Consider the following 19,122-nt stretch of genomic DNA (forward strand, 5'->3'; position numbering starts at 1 on the left):
CCCTCCAGTATTGTCTCCAGCTCCCTCTTCGTAACCTCGAAATACTTCGTCCAGGCTGGGGTCCTGAAAAAAGACTTCCTTCGTGTCTTTTGCTATTGGGTTTAGATTCCAGATTTTTGGGTAGACTTCGATTGGACCTTCTCGCTTCCCCCCCCCCCATCCTGCATTGCACTTGGCCCCTGAAGTTGAGCACTATTAGCTCTGCGTCCTTTATCTTCCCGAAGAGTACTGTCTCACTCCTTCGCGCTCTCAAGTCTTCTTTTCGGCACCAGTTCAGTGCCGTCCCTTCCAGAACGCTGATCAGGCTGACGTGCACCACCGAAGGTCGGTACGCTGCCACAAGCGGATCCGGGAAGGCGTACGTTACGGTTGGCCCATAAACACAGGTCACCACCGCTCCCAGTCCCCTGATCATCCCCCACGGGATCGGATCTCATTGCCAAGCACAAGTCGGTCAGGAGAGGTATTCCTCCTTTCGCCTCCCTCATTTCTTCTCTCGTCTTCGCGCTTCTCTCTTTGCCTGTCAAATGCCTGTTCTGCATAAGGAGATATTCCACTAGCAAGCATCGTTTTCAGTCCAGCAACACACTTGTAGGAATACGTATCTGGACTAAGGTGGGCCTTCCTCGCCGACACGGGTTCCCCATATTTCATCAGTCGATGAAATATAGTCAGCTCCCCATGCTTCAGGAGTAATAGAGTCAAGTATCCGTAATTCGGAGCGTCTCCACACCTCTGCTGAAGATATTTGCTGGGCCAATATTGAACAGGTACCTTGAGTATACCAAGTACAAGGCCAGTAGGAGGTTGATTGACATGCTCAAGCGTCCTGCACAAACGCCACAAAGATCGCGTTCCCCGCGCAGAACACCTTGGACTCAAGAATCTCAAGATCTCATGTGACCTCCAGGTCCTCAGTTCGCCCTTCGCATGCTCTCTGTAGAAGCCTCCAATAGTAACTTCGGTTGCAGCCGTGCCGAATCTCCCCACCGTCATCTCTCTCTTCTGCCACTCCTAGCTGTTCCTCCAGAAACTCCCAGAGTGGAGCACTCTCTGCCAGAGTGGAGCCGACGATCACTAGCAAGACGAGTTCCTTTAGCAAGACGAGGGGGTCAAACAACGAGAGAAAGAATATGGCGGCAACGGAAAAACCAGCGGAATCGATGGTATACCGTCTAACACAAGAGAGAGGAAGATGGCCATTCCTGACCCCGAGGCTGGAGAGTGTGACGGACAAGACGAGAGAGAGTGGAGCACTCTCTCTCGTCTTGTCCGTCACACTCTCCAGCCTCGGGGTCAGGAATGGCCATCTTCCTCTCTCTTGTGTTGGACGGTATACCATCGATTCCGCTGGTTTTTCCGTTGCCGCCATATTCTTTCTCTCGTTGCTTGGCCCCCTCGTCTTGCTAAAGGAACTCGTCTTGCTAGTGATCGTCGGCTCCATACTCCGGAACCACAGGCTGGTTGTCAGATGAGTTATCACTGGATGGTCATCCCCCACTTCCGGGTTGGACTTAAGTTGTCGGGCAAGGTTCGACACCTCAAGACAAAGGGTTTCGTCCAAGACGATGAGGATGTCCGCAAGCTCGTAAAAACCCCTTAGAGCGTGGGACAAATCAGCCTACGCCGCCGCCACTTCCGACTTCAAGAGTCTCAAGTTCAACAGTTCTAGCTCACGATTTGGGACGCCATCAGTATCCGCCATCCGTTTCCCTCTGCAATCAGGACTAACAAGGCATAAACGAATTGTAAAGCAGGTGGCATACTCGCGTAACCCGGCGATGACGCGAGTACCACTCTTGTATTCGATCCCAAACGGGTTGCCACCAGTTCCTGCACTTCATTCATTGCTGCAAACAGCAACTGAATCGCCTCCCAGATATTCTTTGCTGTAGGCTCCCCGCTTCTCAGAGGCTCAAGCAGTTCCGCCGCGTGCAGGTGATCATTCATTCCCGCGAACAACAAATGCTCCGGTTCACACGGTGTTTCTGACTTTATCGCTACGATCAGAGTCAACATTTGATTCAACTCCGCCCCTGGTAGTAGGTACACCAAGATTTCTGGCCAAAACAACTTCGGTGACGTCCCCTCAAAATCCGACCCCGCTACAATAATTGCTCTCGCCGCTCCAGGATCAGACCGATAATAACTCGCTAACATCTTGGCCAGCCGTGAAGTTCAACAGGATCTTTCGTACCTTGGGTCTTCCGCAAGTTTCGCACCCATATAGGCTATATCAGGAAGTCCCATACTCCTTGGCTCAAGAAGCTTGTCCACCGCACTAAGCCGCGCGGGTATCACCACTCTGATCCTGGCCACACTAGTCCGATGCTTGGGTGGCTCCACTATGAGGCCTGGACTTCCCAGCTCCTTGAGAGGTCTGTAATTGATTGGCCCCATTATTGATCTCTGGGAATTCCCGTCAAGTCCGCCATCTCCAGTATCTTGACTCGAGAGAAATGCGCCTCATGGTCCTTAAGCCAGTCCACACAATTGTGATGGCTCAAGTCCTCATGTGACAACCTTCTGATACCCAAGGCCTCTGTCAACTCTTGTCGGCAGGCTAGATCCTCAAGATCCAGATCCTTCACTCGCTCCAGGTACCGGGTTCTGCTTGTTTCCCCCGGACCTTCCACCTTCTTCTTGCTGTCTACCACCACCACTGACGACACAAGAGAGCTCTGGGGTGTAGAAGGTTCCTCCTCGTCTCCTTCCATGGGTGTAGATCTCAACTGTCTGCTTCTGCTACTAGTTGAGCTTCCTCTCGAGTTGACCCTTCCCCCCAATCGATCAGTTACCGACCGGGCTCGGAAGAAGGGAGTTATCGGGGATGGACCAAAGGTGCATTGCCCCCTCTCCAGTAGATCCGACTCAAGGAAATTTGTATGCCTCTGGAAGACGCCATTCAGTCACTCTGTGCCCATTGGCCTGTCGAAGTGAATACCATCCGAGGATGCATCCTCCGGCGGGGAATCTTCCATCATTCTCGCCACATCAATCACTCTCATGGGCAGCACACTCCTCTGCTGGATTTTGCTGATTATCTCGTTGATGTTTCGCATCCTCTCGTTCATTTCCCTCGCATTTTGGTCCGCCATCATGTTATAGGGAACGGTGCAGATGGTGAGGATTGCTGGATCCAGGTAAATTCTTAGCTCCTCAAGAATGCAGCTCACTTTGTCCCGTAGCCTCATCATTTTTCTTGCCTCGCCCATGCACACGTCGTTGGTTCCCATCATCAACGTAACCGTGTATGTCTTCCCATCTCGAGCATCTGCAGGGACGCCAACATCTGGGGCATCGCTGCGGCCGAGAAAATCAAGATTCCCACTCGCCAATGGGCTTGGAGCCTTGTCAGGACTCAGACGAGACTATCCCCTAGTATCAAGCGTATCGTGCCTTCGGGTAATCTCGGTGAGAAACACAGATATTATCCAGGAACTTGTGAAACTGAAGGAGGAAGCGCAGCCAGTCCTCTCAACCCTGGCCTCTGCCTGAATAGAAACTCCACGTTCTGATATTCTCTTTTAAAGTCTGCTTCCAGTTTCGTGTTGAAGCTCATGTCCGCTGTCATGCAGATTGTACTCGTCTTATCTGACAAAATTAAGTCGCTGTCTGTGATCAGGATGTTCTCTGAAGATTCATTCAGTATTTTGAATTTTGTCTTGAAATATCTTCCCATGGTAGGCTCAGCTTCCTTTTGATCCAGTTCCAACCCGTTAGTCTCTTATTTCCCTGAACTTCTTTACCATCAAATTTTTGGTGTGGGTAAGTCCTATCCCCCCACTCCCCGGACAAAAATGTTTATCGACGTCCCCGTCGATGGTGCTGGGTTCAAGTTATGCGGTGATGTTTCTAGCGGCCGTTCTGTGGCTGTCCAACCAAATAGTGGATTTCCTGTCTTCACATGTTTCATTGATGACACGTCGACTTGTTGGATGTTTTCGTCAGTCTCAAGATTATGCAACCCTTCCAGGTCTGTATTTTCCCTTCTTTCTATCTCGCTTTGTTCCAAGTCTACTTCTCGTTCCGGTACTGAGTAGCCTTCCTGTAAGCAATGCTCGCTGTCGTTGATGATCTGCCTCGCTTATATCATCTGGTTGTATCTTCTTATCTTTCCTATCTGTGCGCCGTGTTCCTTCTACAGAGCTCGTTCAATTCTTGTTGTCTCCTGACCGCTTAATTCACGTACGCCTGCGGCGACGTCTTCTTCCCTTCGTATTCCGTAAGAAGAATGTCAAGGGCAAGGCTCTCTCCCTGCCAGTCAACATCATGGAAGGAATGATCCCTGTTGTTGAGTGCTGCGTGCTGTTATACGCCCCTACCACTTTTGACAGATATTTGTCCCAATCTGTCATGTAACTCGAGCAATATACCCTGAGCATGTTCACCAGAGTTCTGTTCTGCCTCTGCACTAATCCGTTCGTTTGAGGATGGTAGGTTGTTGAATGCGCTTGAGCAATATGCGATCTCCTCATCAGTTCTTTTGTCAAGTCCCCCACAAGGGCTTTCCCATTGTCCGACTGGAATGTCATCGGACAACCATATCGCGATATCCAGTGCGTTATCAAATGATCACAAGTCTCTTCCGCTGAGGCCGTCTGACATGGTACCGCTTCTGTCAGTTTCGTGAAGTGGTCTATACTTACCAGTATCTGATTGTATCCCGAGTCCGTCATGCAGATCTTCTGATGGTCTATCTGCACGACCGCGTTAAATTCCGAGCTTTCCGCCGTTTCATGTGGGAACTTTCCGTTCCATTCCTGTTCTTGGTGAATTATTCCAGAGATCGCAACCACCGATGCATCCGTGCCCAGCACGTACATTCTCTTTTCTGTGGGCATCCCAACACTGGTGCTTCGAACAACTCCGTTTTTATTCTTTGAAATGATTCCTCTGCTGCGTTATTCCACGTGAATTTCTTACCCTTGCACCTCATGAGTTGTTGCATATATTTTGTCTGCGTAGCCCTTGATGAACTCCCTGTAGTAGTTTGCGAAACGTAAGAAGCTAATCAACTGGTGTTTGTTTTTGGCGATAGATTTCCTGAAATTGCTTCCTATGATAGGCTCAGCTTCCTCTTATCCAGTTCCAACCCCATAGTCTCTCTTATTTACCTGAGCTTCTTTATCATCAAATTTTTGGTGTGGGTAAGTCCTACCCCCACTCCCCGGACAAAAACCTTTATCGACGTCCCCGTGGATGAATATTTATAGCGTTTTTATGGCCCATCCAGGAGCGCCATAAAAACACTATGTACCAGTCGCCTACTTAAGTCACATTTGAGGTTAAAGAAAAATAGGCCCTATAAACATTGGTTTAAGAGTCAGGGACACTATCTCTTGTGTTTTTATACCTCCAAAGATAATGGGTTGCTGGCTGTGCCTTTTGATAAGGGGGTTGGTTTTTGCATAATGAGGAAACAAACATATGAATCAAAGCTGGAATCCTTGTTGCAATCTGCTCAGTTTGTGAAAAAAGATGCAACCACTGATGAGGTGATACTGAAAATTGAGAAAGAACTTAACAAAGAGTTACTAGCCATGAACAAAAGAGACGAGATAAGTGATCAGTTATATTCTAAGATACGATCAACAGGGGGGCAACCCGCCCGTTTGTACGGTTTAGCTAAGGTACACAAGGATGAGACACCCCTACGACCTGTACTATCACTTCCCGGCAGCTCGTATGAGAATCTTAACAAAATGCTTGCGAAGTTTTTTGACAACATCGATGGAGCAAATATAGAAACCAATACTAAAGAGGCTAGAGAAAAAATAGAAAACATTGCTCTACATCCGGATGAAACCATAATATCTCTTGATGTGAAAAGTTTGTACACCAACGTTCCCCTGAAGGAGGCAATTGAAATTGCTTTACAGAGGCTGTACAGCCAGGAGTCTCCTCCTGAAATTCAAAGAGCAGCCATGAAAAGGCTTTTGAATATGGCGGTCAGCAAAGTATATTTCAAGTGTAATGATTCATGGTATGTACAAGTTGATGGTTTAGCAATGGGAGCGTCCCTCGCTGTAATTCTGGCAAACTTATGGCTGAAAGAATACGAATTTGCTCTACGACAACAAATACCGGTGGGAACGGGGGTACAGCAAATTAATGACAAAAACGGCTTGTGCCCATGTTGCAGCAGGAATGTCACATATAGATCAAAGGGGGTTGAATGCGAGAGTTGCCGAAACTGGTATCATCTAAAATGCGGAAAAATATCCGATGACGTATACGCATCAATAACCGAGATAGTCTGGTACTGTGAAAGCTGCTGCCGAGCTAAGAACAAGGAGAAGGATACTCCCCAGGTGAAATTGTTCCTCAGGTATGTGGATGACATTGTTAGAACAGTCAGAGGGGAGCCGAGTTGTCTTCTCGATGCCGCCAATTCTCTTCATCCAAATTTGCAGTTCACTCTAGAATCGGAGACGGATCAACCCTTTCCCTGAAATCCTAGCTTCTCATATCCTGAAAATGAATAAGATTTTAGTAGTTGCAAAATTTCAAGGTCAAGAGGTGTCTTTATTTTCGAACGAAATTTCAAAAATTACTTCGTCACCGCAAATTGATTCTTTGCAACCAATTTTCTCACTCAACTGCTACCAATTAAAATTCGTTGCTGCCATGCCTTTCATTCCATTCTGTTCAAATGTCACAAATTCCAGAATCGAAAAATTTGGCTAACAGAATTTTTTGAAATTATTTTCACTATTAGCATCAAATCGAAATTGTAAACACAATAAGTTCAAATCAGCCCAGAAATTTAGGCTAAGTCTGTAAAAGTTCAAATCATTTTCGCATAATTTAAGTTTTAATTGCGATGTTTTGTTTTGGTTGATTAATTTTTAGACTTTCACCAAGCAGCACTAAATTTGCCTAAAAATATGCCATTTAAATCTAAATTAAAAATTAATTCATTGTGTACAGGTTTTGAGTTCCAGAAGTTTTGGCCGATTTTTGTTGCTATTTGATTTTTTTATTTTGTTCATTAAAAACCTTTGGTAGTTTTTTTTAATATTGGGAGGAGCTTTGGATTCGTGTTTTTTAGTTTTTTCATTTTTTTTCACGCAAAATCAGGTGGCATAAAGAATTAGCGTACTGGGTCGAGTGATATATCATATAAAAGACATGTAAGCCGTGATTTGAACGACAAGTCCTGAAAAGTTAGTTGTTGGAATTTTTAGCGCCATCTTTGAAATCAAAAATTTGAAAAAATTTCTGAAAAAAAAACTTGTTTCAAAAAATTTACTTACGATTTTTTTTTCAGTTTTTCTTGTAATTTTTCCTTGAAAACTGTTTTCCAGTTTGCACATTTTACTATAACTGTCGAATATGTCCAAGTTTTATTTTTTGTTTAGATCTGTTCTAAAATTTTTCAAAAAAAGTGTCCCAGTGTCGAAAGAAACATGTTTGAAAATTTTCATTTTTTGTCTAATTTCGAGCGAGAACGCAGGTTTATTTATGCTCAATATAGGCCGATTTCAAAGTTTGTTTATGTCTTATTTTTTACTCTAGTAAAGTTAGTACTCTAGTAAAGCTAGTAAAGTTTGTTTTTAATTTGCAGTCATTTTTCCAAAAACTAATGTTTACTATGGCTGTCGAAATGCCTGTTTCAGTTTTTCGTTCAGGCATTTTCATCTCACCACGCAGAAAACAGCTCTAGTTTCAATTTTTTCTTTTGTATTTTTTGAAGACCATGATCGGAACGTTATGTGCTACTTGAACAGTAACCGACTATCCTTGTTAGCGTTTTAAAAGCATTTTCTAATTTTTCTAAGGGTGCAGGTGTTTTTGTTCAACAAGTTTTTTGCAATTTAAAATTGTTTTTGAAGGTTGTTTTTGTTCCAATTTTTGATTGGAACAAAAAATGATTTGTTTTTACTATCGCAAGTTTTTACTTAGATTATTCATTTTTGTATCGCAAGTGGGGCGAAGCTCAGCTTTTCCTCTAGGTTACACTTGCGAGAGCTACTGTTCTTGTAAATCTGTAAGAAATAGTTTGTGAAGTTGCTTCATAAATGAACTTAAGCATTTTCGACCCTCCTTCCAACTTGGCCTAGAGGTAACACGGTTGCCTTTGTACCCTAAGTTCCTTGGCTTGGGCCCGCGTCGGGCTTAGTTTTCAGTTCATTATGTATGAAACGGAAAAAAATTCCGGGAAAATAGAAATATCGCGGAGTTTCGTTTCGCTGCCTACGATTTGTCGAGCTAGTTGCCACGTGGGGATTTTGACTTGAGCTGTCAGCAATTTGTAACGTATATGCAAGAGTTTTGAATTTAATTGTTTAATTTGTAAAATTAATAGCCCTGACGTTGTCTATTTTCCTTGGTTTTTCCTTTTAGTTTTTTTTTTCACATCGGTCTAAATGGCTTTGTCTTATGTTTTATCGACTTGGTTACCTTCTTTTGTGGTGCAAAAGTTCAGGCAAAAGTTCAGGTAGGGCTTGTTGCCAGATTCCAGAGTTATATTGTTCTAAAAACAATTTTGGCAACAATTTTATACGCCCTTTTTTGTTTTGGGCGTACTGGGCGTCTACCCACTTGTTTGTCGGCTAAGTGACCGCTCGGAAAATTTTGAAAGGTTGTTTCTTTATTGCTAGTGATTGTTTTCCGGCTGTTTTTCTAAATTTGTATTCATTTTATTTTCTGATCACTTGCTTCCGTATTTTTCCGTATAATTACCTACTAACATTGATTAGTTTTCAGAAAAAAAATGTTGTTTTTAATTAGAGTTGAGAGTTGTTTTTAATTAAAATTTTTTAAAAAAATTTCTGCGGGAGCAATAAAAGACAGGGCACAAAATTAAAGTACGATGTTGGTAAGCCTTACTGTGAAAAAGCCTTTCTGTTGGTAAGCCAGTACTGCGAAAAACTCAGTCAATAATATGGTCTGCGCTCTTTTTTGTTGCATGCTAAGTAACCATCAGTGTTTTTGGTTGTCCTGATACACTTCAAACAAGCCCTTCTCTTCAAAATTAATTAAAAATTCTCTCTCCGATGGCGGAGCGATGAAGATTACATGGCAAACAAACAAACAAAGCATGGACGGCACGACAACTGAGTTGTTGATTTCATTTCAGCTTGGAAGGCTCAGTGGCGCACACCTGCGGATAAACGACAAAGAGGCCTCGCCGAATATTCCCAAGTGAGGAATATTCACAGTAGCGCATAATATTAATGCTCCACTTCCCCTTAACATACTCAGCATGAGTTATGGCTCTAGTGCTCCTTGAAAAGGGAAAGAAAAAGTGGTAACTGGTAACTACTACTGTTGCAGATTCCTTGTTATTGGTGACATAATAAACAGCGGGTTGGTTATAAAGAAAGGCAAGTAACTAGTAGTTCTTTCTATGTCTCAGGCAAATGTGCCCAAGAGCTGAGAGTGAATTTCTGAGTTCCAGTTAGTTCCCCTTTAATGTCTACTTTGGCTATAAATCCCGCTATTATTCCACACATTTCCCCAGATCTGAAGCGCTTAGGCCAACTGTAAATGGGAAAACGCACCGCCAAAATACCCAGTGCTTATTACCTGCGGTTTTACCTCGCAAGGAGTTATAGCCCAGTCCGGTCGTCTTAAAGCGAATTCACTATACAGCAGAGCTGTTAAACAACGCCAGTTAAGTTGGTGACTTTTTGTTTATTCTTCATTATAGAATTGCCGGCTGCTAACTGATATAGAAGGAAGGTCTTTCCCCTTCTGAGTAGGATGAGTATTATTGAGATTATATTTCAAATCAGGTGCATCGAAGCGGCCTTCCAATTTTATTTTTTTGCGAGGTCTGCGCCCTTTCCATTATTATCTTTTATTTGTATTGACATATTTGTGATATCTGATTTTCATTGAAATCATCGTTTTGTATTTCAGGCGTATTGTATTTTTTTCTCGTAGTATAAGGTAGAATAGGTGAATGCGGAATATCTTTATCAAGTTTTTTCGCTAATGAAAATCTGCTTTTATTGATTCTTCTTTTTTGTAGATATACAGTATGTTCCAAAAAAGCGAGAAAGGTATTTTTGATTGTTCTTTTTCGTAGATATACAGTATGTTCCAAAAAAGCGTGAAACGTATTTTTCTGACTAATTGGATGAAAATTTTGAGAGTTTAAGATGTCGATTGATGTGATAACGAGTCCAAAAAATTGAAGTTATTTTCTCCGCTCTTAAAAACTGTACGATCAGGGTTACCAACTGGTCTGTATTATAGTGACCGGTCACTATTAGTCTCTACAAACTCTCTACTTTTTAACTGGTCACTATTTTTGTTTATAGTCAGCAGTACATCAAAACTCCTGAGGTCCCCCCTTTGAACTATTTTTAGATATCCATTTTTGGCTGACGAACCCCAAAATTTTTCTTAAGGCGTATTTGGCGCCAATTTATACTAGTTTTGAGGGGAGAGCGCACGCCAGAAAAAACGCTTTTTTGGCCTGCTTTTTTCAAAATTTTGCCTGCAGCGCTGAAAATTGGGCGAAACCAGGGTCTTTTTACTTCTTTGGGAACTTATTTTTTGTTCATTTTGAGATGATTTTGGTATATTTTGATTAAGTCACTACTTTTTCGGCGACCAGTTGGTAAACCTGTGTACGATGCTCAGCTTTGAATCTAACTTTCTAGAAACCTTCAAACTATAATAACACCAAAACTACTGAATGATAGATGCTAGTTCTATTATTTATTCGTTCATTGGGTATTTGATGTTCTTGCCTATCATGTTTTTCTTTCTGATAAGCTTGTTTTGCCTTTTGCCTTCAGTTCTCTATTTGGACTAGTTTGTTGTTGTTTTTGGCTCAGTTACTTTGCTTAGTTTCTTTTTGAACTCGAATTTTGGTCAAATTGAATCAGCGAGTTTATTTTGGCAGAAAATCTATCAAAAATGGAAATGGAACAAGCTATTTTATAGTTTTGATCGCGCACTGAAGATTTGTTTGATCCATTTTTTTCATAAATGATGTAATAATTACTCATTCGGGCAAAAAGCTGAGGTCGCATGGTCCATATTAATTCTAATTGATCAGTTTTATTGCAAGATTTTCCTTATAAGAAATGAAAAAGCAGTTTACCTAATTTGTAATTTTTAAATTTTTGTTCACATTTTCTTAGTTTGGAAGAAACTTCAGCGAATATTATGCAGCCCATGCATCAAAATTGACTGCAGATTATAACAAGTATTACCAACAGTCGCTTGATTCACTGATATGCATATGTTTGGTCGGCACATTATGTGATATTCGTATCTATGGGTGTTGTTTAAGCTGAACAACTCTCACAATAATGAATTCTGTACGCTTCAGTTTATATAGTCGTAAAACTTTGTTAGATATTTTATGAATATAACCACTGTTACCATCTTTGATTATAACCGTTGGTATTATTGCTGCGTTTGATCATCGAAAGTGAAGCGTGCTTCACAACTCTAATTTTATTCCTTAGCAGTTTGACTGGAACTGAGATATATATTAAATACAGTTTGATTTATATCGCTAACAATATCGACCGGTGTCAGCGGGTTATTTGTTTGATTCCAAATAAATGCGCCGGATTTGGAGGAAGCTGAAACGACCTAGTCGGCATCGCCAGGGTTTGAATAAAATTTTTAAGCTGTTGGGGAGTTCTTGGTAGAAGAATACTCAAAACAGTTATTTTTAAATTTTTGTTCACATTTTCTTAGTTTGGAAGAAACTTCAGCGAATATTTTGCAGCCCATGCATCAAAATTGCCCATGCATCAAAATTATACTAGCGGCACCAAGTTTTGTTATCGGGAACTAGACTTTGTCCCGAAATCTGGAAGAAATTGAACTTGATTTATTATTGAGCCTTAGCAATGTCTAGGTTCTTTTCTACTCGGTCTAAAGGTGACGCCGTTGCAACTGCACTCTAAGGTCTGCGGATCTAGTCACGGTCGGTGGACCTTGTTTTTTTCTGTATGTATGAAATTGAAAGTTTTGTTTTTTGGGAAAAGTTGAATTGTCGCCTTTCAATTGTCTGCTTATTTTTTTGGGCCAAATTTTGAAAGTATTAATTTTTTTAATTTTAAATAATTCTTACTTTAATTGACATTCGTGTTATTTTGTCAATTTACCGACTCGGATTTTGAACAAGTTTTTTTGTTTGTTTTTTTTTCGGTTAAAATGGTTTCAGCTTATGGTTTACCGGCGTCATCGCCTTATTTTGTGGTGTTTTAAGAGCAAATGTTCATAACTATTTGAAGACAAAACATTTCAGATCGATTGTGGTGTAAAAAATTAATGTCTTAGATGTTCTTAGAGCAGTTTTTTTGTTTTCGGCTCAATGGGCGTTAATCAATAATCTCGGCTTAGTGGCAGCTCGCTAATCACTACAACTTTTTTCTTCTAGTGGTTGTGTTTTTGAAATTTTGTGAAATTAAATTTTTAATTTCTATTTAAAAATATTGCTCAATGTTTTTTGACCAAGTTATTTCCGTCTCTTTTTGATTCAGTACCTTGTAATGCTAATCATGCGTTATATCTTAAACTTTTGTGTTTTTAATCGTTTTGCTTTTTGCATAACCAATCGGATCTAAAACTCGTGATTAAGTGTCAATGAACGAAGTGAAGACACTAATTTAGGTTGTGTTGATTTTTCCACTGACTCCTCAGCTTTTGCGGCTTGACTTTTGAGTTCTTCTGAAGTTCAATTTAAATTCGTTTGCTTAAAAGCAGGCCATTACCGTTGATCTATCCAGTTTCAAGCCTCAATTTTGTTTGTTCTGAAGATCTAAAGAGGGGGGTGAAAATTTTGAGCAACGTGGTTTTCGATTTTTTCAATTTTATATTGTAATTACTTTAAGAAATTGAAGTAATTTTGCTTTCTGCTATATAAATTTTTGACTTGCGCCAAATGGAAGAAGATTTTTGTAAAAGCGGATGTAATTTTTGAGTTTTGCCATCTGCATAATAAATAAACTACTGAACGAGCTTCCTAAAATTGTGGTTTTATCAGGAAAATGTAGATCATAAATAAGAATAAATTCTTTAAAATGATCCTAGTTTTACTGTCAACTTCGAAAATTGAAAAGGTTGCATAAAAATCTTTAAATTTTTTTGGTTTCTTTTAATTTTAAAATGTTCTTGTTGCTGTAGGAATTTCGTCGTTTCGGTTTTGGGGTTTCCTGTGTCTGGTTTCTTAAATTTTCCGTATAGCCGAGGTTGATTTGATTTGTTTCGGCTGGGTAACAGTACTCAAAGTTCGAAAATGTTGGATTGTTCGAAAGTTTTGTCGACCTTTTTTAGTTCGACCAAATTGATTTTTCGAGCTCTCCCAAAGCACTAAATAGTCCCTGTTTTGGCCTAATTTTTTGTGCCGCAGGCAAAATTTTGAAAAACTTCACCAAAAAGGCGTTTTTAAGCACTTTTTGGAAAATTTGGGTCGGCAGGGGGTCGAATCCCTGAGGGGAGGGCGTACGCCACACCGTACCCATAAATCCGCCCCTGTTGTGGGTGTTTTTTTAGGTTTAAGCTAATTAAACGGTTCATCTGCAGATCTGTACGGTGAGTGTAGTGAATTTGGTTCTTTACCGAGGTGAAAAAGACGCCCGGAGTCTTGGGGTCCGATGTTACACAAGGTGATTTTATTTTCAATAGTGTTTCAACTGTCAGCTTTTCGTTTTGCTTGTGATATAGAAATATAACTCGGCTTGTGTGAGAATTTCCTCATTATGCGTTCTTAACACATAGCGCAAGAAAAGCAAGCACACGGTGTGCCGTCACGATTCGTCAATCTTCTTATTATGAGGCAATTAATTTTAGTTGATTTGTTTTTTACTCTGTAATTTTGTGTGACAATACTTTTCAATAACTTTCCGGCGAAATTTTTTCAACTTTATTTAACCAGTTCGTAGTTTATAATGCGCGATACATTAAAGTTTTTTCAATAATTGTTTTTGAGTTTGCTACCAGAGTTCGTCCAAGGTGAGGTCCTCGGTGTACAGTTAGAGGCTCTGGAGTCCTCGGTGTACCGTTAGACTCGATGAGGCTACCCGTTTCCATTACTGCGGCTTGTCTGATGATTCCGGTTTAGGATTTTCATATTCAGTGAAACGCAAGCTTGAAAATGATAGATTTTTGGATTTTTTTTCGAGGTTTGAGCTAATTAAACGATTCATCCGCAGATCTTTCACTGTGAATGTAGTATGTAGTTGGTGCATTTCCGAGCTGAAAAAGACGTACAGAGTCTTGGCTTCCGATATTATGTTACACAACGGGGTTTAATTATTTTGTTTTCATTCTAGTTTCAACTGTCTGTTTTTCGTTTTTTTTTGCCTGTGATAGTGAAATTTGTTCATTAGCCAGTTATCTTTGCAATTAAGCATCAATTGGAATTTCATCATTTTTCGAAGTGTAAGTTTAGGATAGGTTATTTTGATTTTGTAAAGAATTTATGGATCTCTTTGACCCTATCCCCCCTTTTGCAAAAGTGGGATATTCGTTACTAGGTATAAAACTCTGGATTGCTTAAGCGTTGATTTATTTCTTTATAGGGAGGATATTCGTTACTAAGTACACGAGGGGTGATGAAGCTGACAGATCCGAATTTATATACGTGACTGAACTAATTAATCAATGCAATTGTATGTACCTTCTGATCCTTCTCATACGTTCTTCTACAAGAAAAGCAAGCACACGGTGTAACGGCAACATTTTACAATTTTCATGTTATAAAGGCAATTAAATTTTGTTGATTTCAATTTTCTACTATAGTTTTGTGTGACAATACTTTTCAATACCTTCCAGGCGAAATTTTTTAACTTTATTTAACCAGTTTGGGGTTATAATGCGCGATACAAGTTTTTCATTAATTAGTTTTTCGATTTTTCTACCAGACTTTGTTGTTCTTTTTCTAGCAGTAATGAGAATTCCAAAAAAACGCTAGAATCTTTTAATACGAATTTGGATGTTCTCGCCATTTTTGCTTCTGAATTTTCATCTCTTGGTGGTAATTGTTATACTCTATTGCAGTTAATATCTTATGCAAATGGAATTTGCTTTAAGGTTCATTAAAGGGATTATTGTTCTTTCTTCTATTTCGGTGAGTTTTTAGTTCAGAGATAAGCTTTCCCTTTTTTCAAAAGTTTTTTTTAATTGTCTTTCAAAATTTTTTTCTTGTTCTTCCATTATTGTTCTTCGTTCATTCGATTGGAGCGAACTTCGGGTAATATGACTTCGATTGCGAATCGGGCTTCGAATCATGAGAAGGTCTGTTTCTTTTGTGATTAGACTGTAAGAAAATATCCCGATAATAGTTGTCTGAACATTTCCGTGTTACCGACTGATTTGCGTTTCGAAGTAGTTTTTTTTTCTCAAAAGAAAATTCAAAAACTGTGTGTAAGAGCATTTAATAGCTTAATATCTTCAATTTTCAGAGTATTGGTGCCAAAAAATTATGCCAAGCATGTTAAAGGAGTTTTTTGATTTACTGCAGAATGGTAAGCGTAGATTGATGTTATTTGTTAGTTGGGTCCGAAAGACTGTTTTTTTTGTTTACTTTCTTTCAAATACCCTGGTATCCTAAGCTAGGAAAATTTATTTATAACTTATTGGTAAAAAAAACATTAGCCTAGCACCATGCCGACTGTTCTTTTTTATTGCGTTCCTTGTCATTCGCCGCAAATTTTGGAGAAAAAAAATAATTTTTTGATGCTCAGACAGAGTTTTAGGAGCATCATAAAACTATAATTTTTCTAGCTTTTTTGCCTAATTTATACATAATTTTTGCCTAGCTTAGGTGTCCAAGGTAAATAAGACGACGGGTGAGAAAGACGACATGACATTAAGACGACAAAGGAGATGTAAACATGTAAATTGAACTGTTCGAATTTGAGCTAATTAAATTTTTCAGAAATACAATTGGAGAATTTGCGTGTAGCGTTGTCTCCAAGTCCCATCAAAAACGTTTGTCGTCTTAACAACTGTCGTCTTATTTGCCGGGCACCAGTTGGCATCTATAAATCAGATTTGCTTTTCCCTGAATACCTCGAGCATGTTTTAACTCGTTAGGACTAAGTGTAGCGCAAATTGTGCTTCTTTTTTCCACCGCATTTCTATTTTAGTCAGCCTTTGAATGTGTTCAATTGCATTTGTGTTCATTAAGATATTGCGATTTTTTTAAAATTCTGGTCCAATGAGAGTTGACTAAAAATTAAATAATGCATTACTAAGCTGGAGAGGCTGATTTTTGAAAATACACTGTCAAAAATTGAGAGCTGCGTATTTTCTTATTTAAAAAAATTGCTGTGTATGTAAGTTTTTCGCCGGCAAAATTGTTTTTTCAAGCACAGTACGCTTTTTTGTAAGGCTATGATTACAACACGTTGACAGCCAGAATTACTGCTTTGGACTTCTTATTCCAATTTTGTTAACCAGGTAACTGAACTGAAAAAATATTGCAATTCTCTTTCAATCTCATTATGCTCATTGCATAATCGGGCTGTTTAAAAGATTTTCAAGAAGGATATAAACTGGCTTTGAATTGTTTAGAGTGAGGCTAATTTCGTGTCAGAATATTGCCAAGTATTTTAAACAGGTGATTTTGATTAATCATTTTTCTTTTATTTCAGTTTTGTTATATGAAAAAGGCGAAAGAGGCAGCTTATTAATACAGCAGACAAATTTCCGATGATTGAAGAACAATCTGCCGTTATTTTCAATCGACCAAGTTAAGACGTTTGGTCTTTTTAGTTACCCGATTATCTGTAACAAAGAAGGAACCAACTCTCTTATCTTACAATTTTCCACCAACTTCAAAGAAGATCGGCGCCAAACGCCTGTGATTTTCATTGATAGAAATACAACAAACAAACAACCATCGGAAATACCTATTGCACCGGAACCGAAATCAAAAATTATCAATTATTTGACCATTAGCGGGATTACACCTCTATCGAACAAATTTAGCCTGCCTTTTTTATATAAAATAATTATTCATCGCTTTAATTCGCCTTGCTTTATTTCTTCTAATTTTTCGGCAAATCAGAACAAATTTCAGTTTTATTCATAATTTCCGGAAGTAAAACGTGAAAACATTTCATTCACAATTGATGTTTTTTTTTGAGATCAAATTTCAGAATCCCAAAATTAAACTGCACCATTAATTAGCAGCACTAGCTTACCTTTTTGTACTTATCAAGTGTAATTATCTTATCAATCAACATAGATAAGAATCATCTACAACGGGAACGCCATCTATCTGTTTAGTCTTGTCATACCGTTTTCGATGTCACTTTTACAACCAGTTGTATATTGAATGTGGTTTTGTTAACTCGTCTCAACAAAGATGCTCAAAAACCATTGCTTAGGTTGTCTAATGCATCTTGTATGTCATTCATTGGAGTCTCAATTTCCATTAACGAATTAGTGGCACTATTAAAACATAATTCGATACTAATTATCCAATTTATTCGAGTTGATTTTATTACCAGATGTTCAATTTTTCTGCCTAGAACGCACGAAATTTTCAATTTAGGTGCAAATTTGTTTCTCAATTAGATTAAATCAATTTTCACTGTCTGAATTCAAAATTCGGGTTTTACTTTAGCGACTATTTATCGCAATTTGAATTCAGAAACATTGCAAAAAAAAATAGAATTACGATAAAATGAAGATTGTTACGAGAACTGGACGCCTACAGCTTTCAACGAGGCTTTTGGCATCGCAGCTAGCAGTTTTAATCATCATGGTTCCTTCACTACTGCAAGGTAAAATTGATAAAATTTTATTTGAATTATAATAACGCTTATATTTTGGCGGCTTGATAATTAAAGTTAACCAGTTATTTTTTGTCTTCATGAATTTACTGATAAGAGAATTTTTGGGTAATGAAAAGGAATTGAAAAATTTAATTGCTTCGTCGATCAACGATTTCCTGTTCAAACGACTGTCATTTCCCATGTATTTAAAGGTACCCACAGGCGAAGTAATGATTAGTTTGTATGTCGTGATTTTGTTGCACCTGCCGCTTTTAAGTTCATCAAACCCATTCAACTTTCCATTTTCAGCCTCCCATTGACAAGCTAATCATTTCTCAACCCTCCCACTCTCTCCCACTTAAAGTGCGACTTTTCATCTGCAAATATCCGCCTCTTTTTCACGGTCCAAATTTGTTGCGCACAAGAAACGGTTAAAAGCGTACGTTTGTCGCCGCTGAGGAAATTGAAGCGGAGCCACTATGACTTTGATGTTTGGTTTTTATTGGTAGGGCAGCGGTCAAAAAACTGTAATTATTTTTTCATATTTGTCAATTAGTGAACAATGAAAAAAATGGATCATTTCCCTGCCTCCTCCATTAATTTAATTTTGTAATTTTTTTCGCAGATTTGAAAGCACTGAGAAATGTTTCCTAATGTGGTGGATTTTTCTATTATTTTTTTGCAAAAAAATATAGAAAGCGTGGATAGTTTGTTGCAAATAATTACTGTTTATCCTGCCCTGAGTTTCAAATTGAATGATGATACCAGCAGTATTAGAACATCGATTTTTTCAGCGAAATATTGATATATGATATCACCTATGACAAAAAAAGTTCAAATGCAAATAAAAACTAAGACACCTTAATTTGTAGGCTGCTCGAGCACTTGTCAGATCATTCAACTTTTCAAATATCAAGAAGACCAAAAATGTATTCATGAATATGTGAATTAAAAAGGCGGAGTTTGAAAAAGCTAATTTGATGCAAAATCAAAGAAAATTAAGAGACGTTTGAATGTGAATATGCTCATTAAAATTATGGTTTTCATATATGGTAAATGATGTTGGCTCTAAATTCGTCAAACTGACACGCAAAAATACACTTCGTTTAGATTTTATTTTACAGTCAGTGAAAACATGAATCATTGCTGCAAATGGTATAGATTACTGATTGAGATATTGGTAGATTAGATTAGATTACTGATAATTTATTAGGCGTGAAAAATTTCCAAATTAAAAAATGAAAACGAAGGGCATAGTTAATTTTTGGTATATAAAGGCTATACAAATTTTTGTATAGTAAATCAATATTTTATCGATCCACATGGTCTCACAGTTTAAGCTGACGTTCAGGGTAAATTATGGAGTTTACTTAGCATATGTATTGAGTTGAGGTTGCATTGCTGATTGTTGGAA

General features: G+C 39.0%; 1 protein-coding gene across 9 annotated transcripts in view; it reads left to right on the plus strand.

Moving 5' to 3' along the window:
* Positions 1-11,348: 11,348 nt before the first annotated feature.
* LOC134840545 (uncharacterized) overlaps positions 11,349-19,122 on the plus strand; it is a 38,109-nt gene continuing 30,335 nt past the window's right edge. For 4 of the 9 annotated variants that reach the window (XM_063856430.1, XM_063856435.1, XM_063856432.1 and 1 more), the window contains exons 1-2: positions 16,157-16,386; positions 16,581-17,717. In XM_063856430.1, coding sequence (XP_063712500.1) covers positions 17,618-17,717 — 100 coding nt within the window. In that variant the 5' untranslated portion in view covers positions 16,157-16,386; positions 16,581-17,617. Of the gene's footprint in view, positions 11,584-16,156; positions 16,387-16,580; positions 17,718-19,122 lie in introns of those variants that run through there. The other 5 variants (XM_063856436.1, XM_063856437.1, XM_063856438.1 and 2 more) reach the window with 2 other exon arrangements.

The sequence above is a fragment of the Symsagittifera roscoffensis genome, chromosome 2, assembly GCF_963678635.1.
Source record: "Symsagittifera roscoffensis chromosome 2, txSymRosc1.1, whole genome shotgun sequence".
Lineage (NCBI taxonomy): Eukaryota > Metazoa > Xenacoelomorpha > Acoela > Convolutidae > Symsagittifera > Symsagittifera roscoffensis.